This window comes from Peromyscus eremicus, chromosome 3 (assembly GCF_949786415.1).
Source record: "Peromyscus eremicus chromosome 3, PerEre_H2_v1, whole genome shotgun sequence".
Taxonomy (NCBI): domain Eukaryota; kingdom Metazoa; phylum Chordata; class Mammalia; order Rodentia; family Cricetidae; genus Peromyscus; species Peromyscus eremicus.
In genome coordinates, this window is record NC_081418.1 from 28,081,420 (window position 1) to 28,083,919 (window position 2,500).

General features: G+C 43.8%; 1 protein-coding gene across 1 annotated transcript in view; it reads left to right on the forward strand.

The window, feature by feature from the left end:
- Positions 1 to 2,500, forward strand: part of Foxp2 (forkhead box P2) — a 246,314-nt gene that overhangs the window by 214,700 nt on the left and 29,114 nt on the right. Inside the window, exons 11-13 of the mRNA XM_059257390.1 lie at positions 401 to 602; positions 1,687 to 1,763; positions 1,903 to 2,004. Of these exons, the coding sequence (XP_059113373.1) occupies positions 401 to 602; positions 1,687 to 1,763; positions 1,903 to 2,004 (381 nt within the window). The remainder of the gene's footprint in view (positions 1 to 400; positions 603 to 1,686; positions 1,764 to 1,902; positions 2,005 to 2,500) is intronic.

Here is a 2,500-nt window from a genome sequence, read left to right on the forward strand (position 1 = left end):
TTCCTCTTATGTCCTATTGGTTCAAACCTGCTTCCTTCCGCATTGTGGGTTGTTGCCTCACTGTAGGCTAGAACTGCTTAACAATGGGGGCAGTCAATAATCAGCAACTGGCTTTTATTTAAGGAAACACACTTTGGCTGAAGTCTGGTAGGACAAGAAGGAGTTAGTTAGGCCTAAGTAACACTGCAGTAGATTATTAGATAACCTCTAACAGCATTCTCTAATTAGAGTTCTTATGATACAATTTCATCCTGTAATTAGTTGAGATTGGCTGCTTCCTTTTGCGGCTTATTAGTGGCAACACAGCTGTAGAAGTGAATCCACTCTCATTTGTCAACCTTTTTAAGTCTTTTTCTCTTGTCTCTACCTTTTTTCTGCCCTTCTCCTCGGGCCTTTGCAGCTAAATCTGGTGTCTAGTGTCACCATGTCGAAGAACATGTTGGAGACATCCCCACAGAGCTTACCTCAAACCCCTACCACACCAACGGCCCCAGTCACCCCGATTACCCAGGGACCCTCAGTAATCACCCCAGCCAGTGTGCCCAATGTGGGAGCCATAAGAAGGCGACATTCAGACAAATACAACATCCCCATGTCATCAGGTAGGATATGATTACTCCGTAGAGATCTTTTACTTTGGGAGAGGCAAACTGTAGTGAAATGGTCATGAGCCATTCCAGAGCACATGGAAACTCAAGTCATGATTTATGGAGTGATAATTGTTTTATTCCTGGTAAATGCGGATAGAGGCGATTCCCTAAGCACATCGTGATGAATTGTTCTGAACGGTTCGGGAAAGAGAGCTCTCCCCATTAGAGGAATTGAGAGATGTGTTGTCAGGGTAGCCCATATTATCACCTCAATTCAGTGAGATCCTTTGATCTCTGAGGGAAGCCGAGAGCCATCCAACATCTGCAGGTAATGCTCTGTGATAAGAGCCATTTAAAAGGAAATGTAGGGAGCACCATTGCAGTTGTGCCTCTGCACAGCTGTATCAGTCATTATCCAGGCGCTGCCTCGATGCTCTTGGACTGGGGCTCCTGATGCTGGCATGCTTATTTGCTTAAGAGCACCCTGAGCACAAATTTCACGTGTTGTAAAAAGTCACTTTCGCTCATCTCTTCCCCTTTCCCCCTGCCCCCTGCCACTCCACCAGCCCACTTTGGGGCATCTGGATAATCACAGTCACACACTGTAACCATTATGAGCCCAGAGCCCTCTTTTGACAAAAAGTGAAGTAATTTTCGACATGGGAGTTGGGAGGGGCCAGCGCCTCCTTTGTTAGGTGGCCGCAGATGCGGATGTCAAGAGTTGACCCTGTTCTACATTAAGAAGTATTAGAGGAGAAAAGTAAAGATTATGGCAAGGGGCAAAAGTCCATGTAAGAACACGCCTAAACCACCCGCTTAAAAGAGGACCTGGCTGGTAGAAGAGAAAAAAAAAATCCTCAGGCCAGCTGGTCACACTGCTCCTGAAGTACTGTGAACATCTAGGGGATGCCTCATTTGCACTTCACGTCAGAAATGGCCTTTTCTATATAATTCACTTCCACTGCCATGCTTTGTGCGCTCGCTCTCAGTGGCTTCTCACCAAATCATTTGACCAATACTGGGGGGAAAGATGAAAAATCAATTCCTGTGAGTTATTAGGAGAATTAACAGACTTTTATTATTATTATTTTTATAGAGATTGCCCCAAACTACGAATTTTATAAAAATGCTGATGTTAGACCTCCATTTACTTATGCAACTCTCATAAGGCAGGTAAGTAGAGGGAAAATTAACTTTGGCTGATTCAATTAAAATTCATTAATGCTTAAAGTAAGGCTCAGATGAGAAAGTGCCATCGAGCCTGGTTAGTAAAGCATTATTCTATGTCACTATGTATCTTGTCTCATTCCAGGCTATCATGGAGTCGTCTGACAGGCAGTTAACGCTTAATGAAATTTACAGCTGGTTTACACGGACATTCGCTTACTTCCGGCGGAATGCTGCGACTTGGAAGGTAACTACTTCTCTAGCAGTTCCAAGATGCCCAGCACAGTTCCTTCCAGAGAACACAAGGAGCATTTATTTACGTGACATAAGCAGATTAGTATCTGCTTCCCCTCTTTTTAACCTGCCTCTTGAATGGAATGAATTCCCTCTCTCAAAATGACAAGTGAAAGAATAATTTTGCCTCTGATATAGTTTTCTAATTTGGTGCAATTAATAGCTGAGGCTTGGCAGAGAAACGAGGGCCTGACACACTAATTACAGTGTGAGCACTCAATCATCAACACCTTTGTTAGTCGCACGATATTACTTTTTCTCTTGCATATTATTGGCTAATTAGTTTGAAAAATGTCTGTTTGGCTTGAGCAACAAATGGAGGCTGTAGGTTTTGTCCTGGTCTGCTCCTTTTGTACACATCATACCTCATCATACAGACTGGAGCTGCCACGGGAGTGAGGGCCCTGGCTACTCAGCTGGAACGAAAGAAAGTAAAGTGAATATTATCC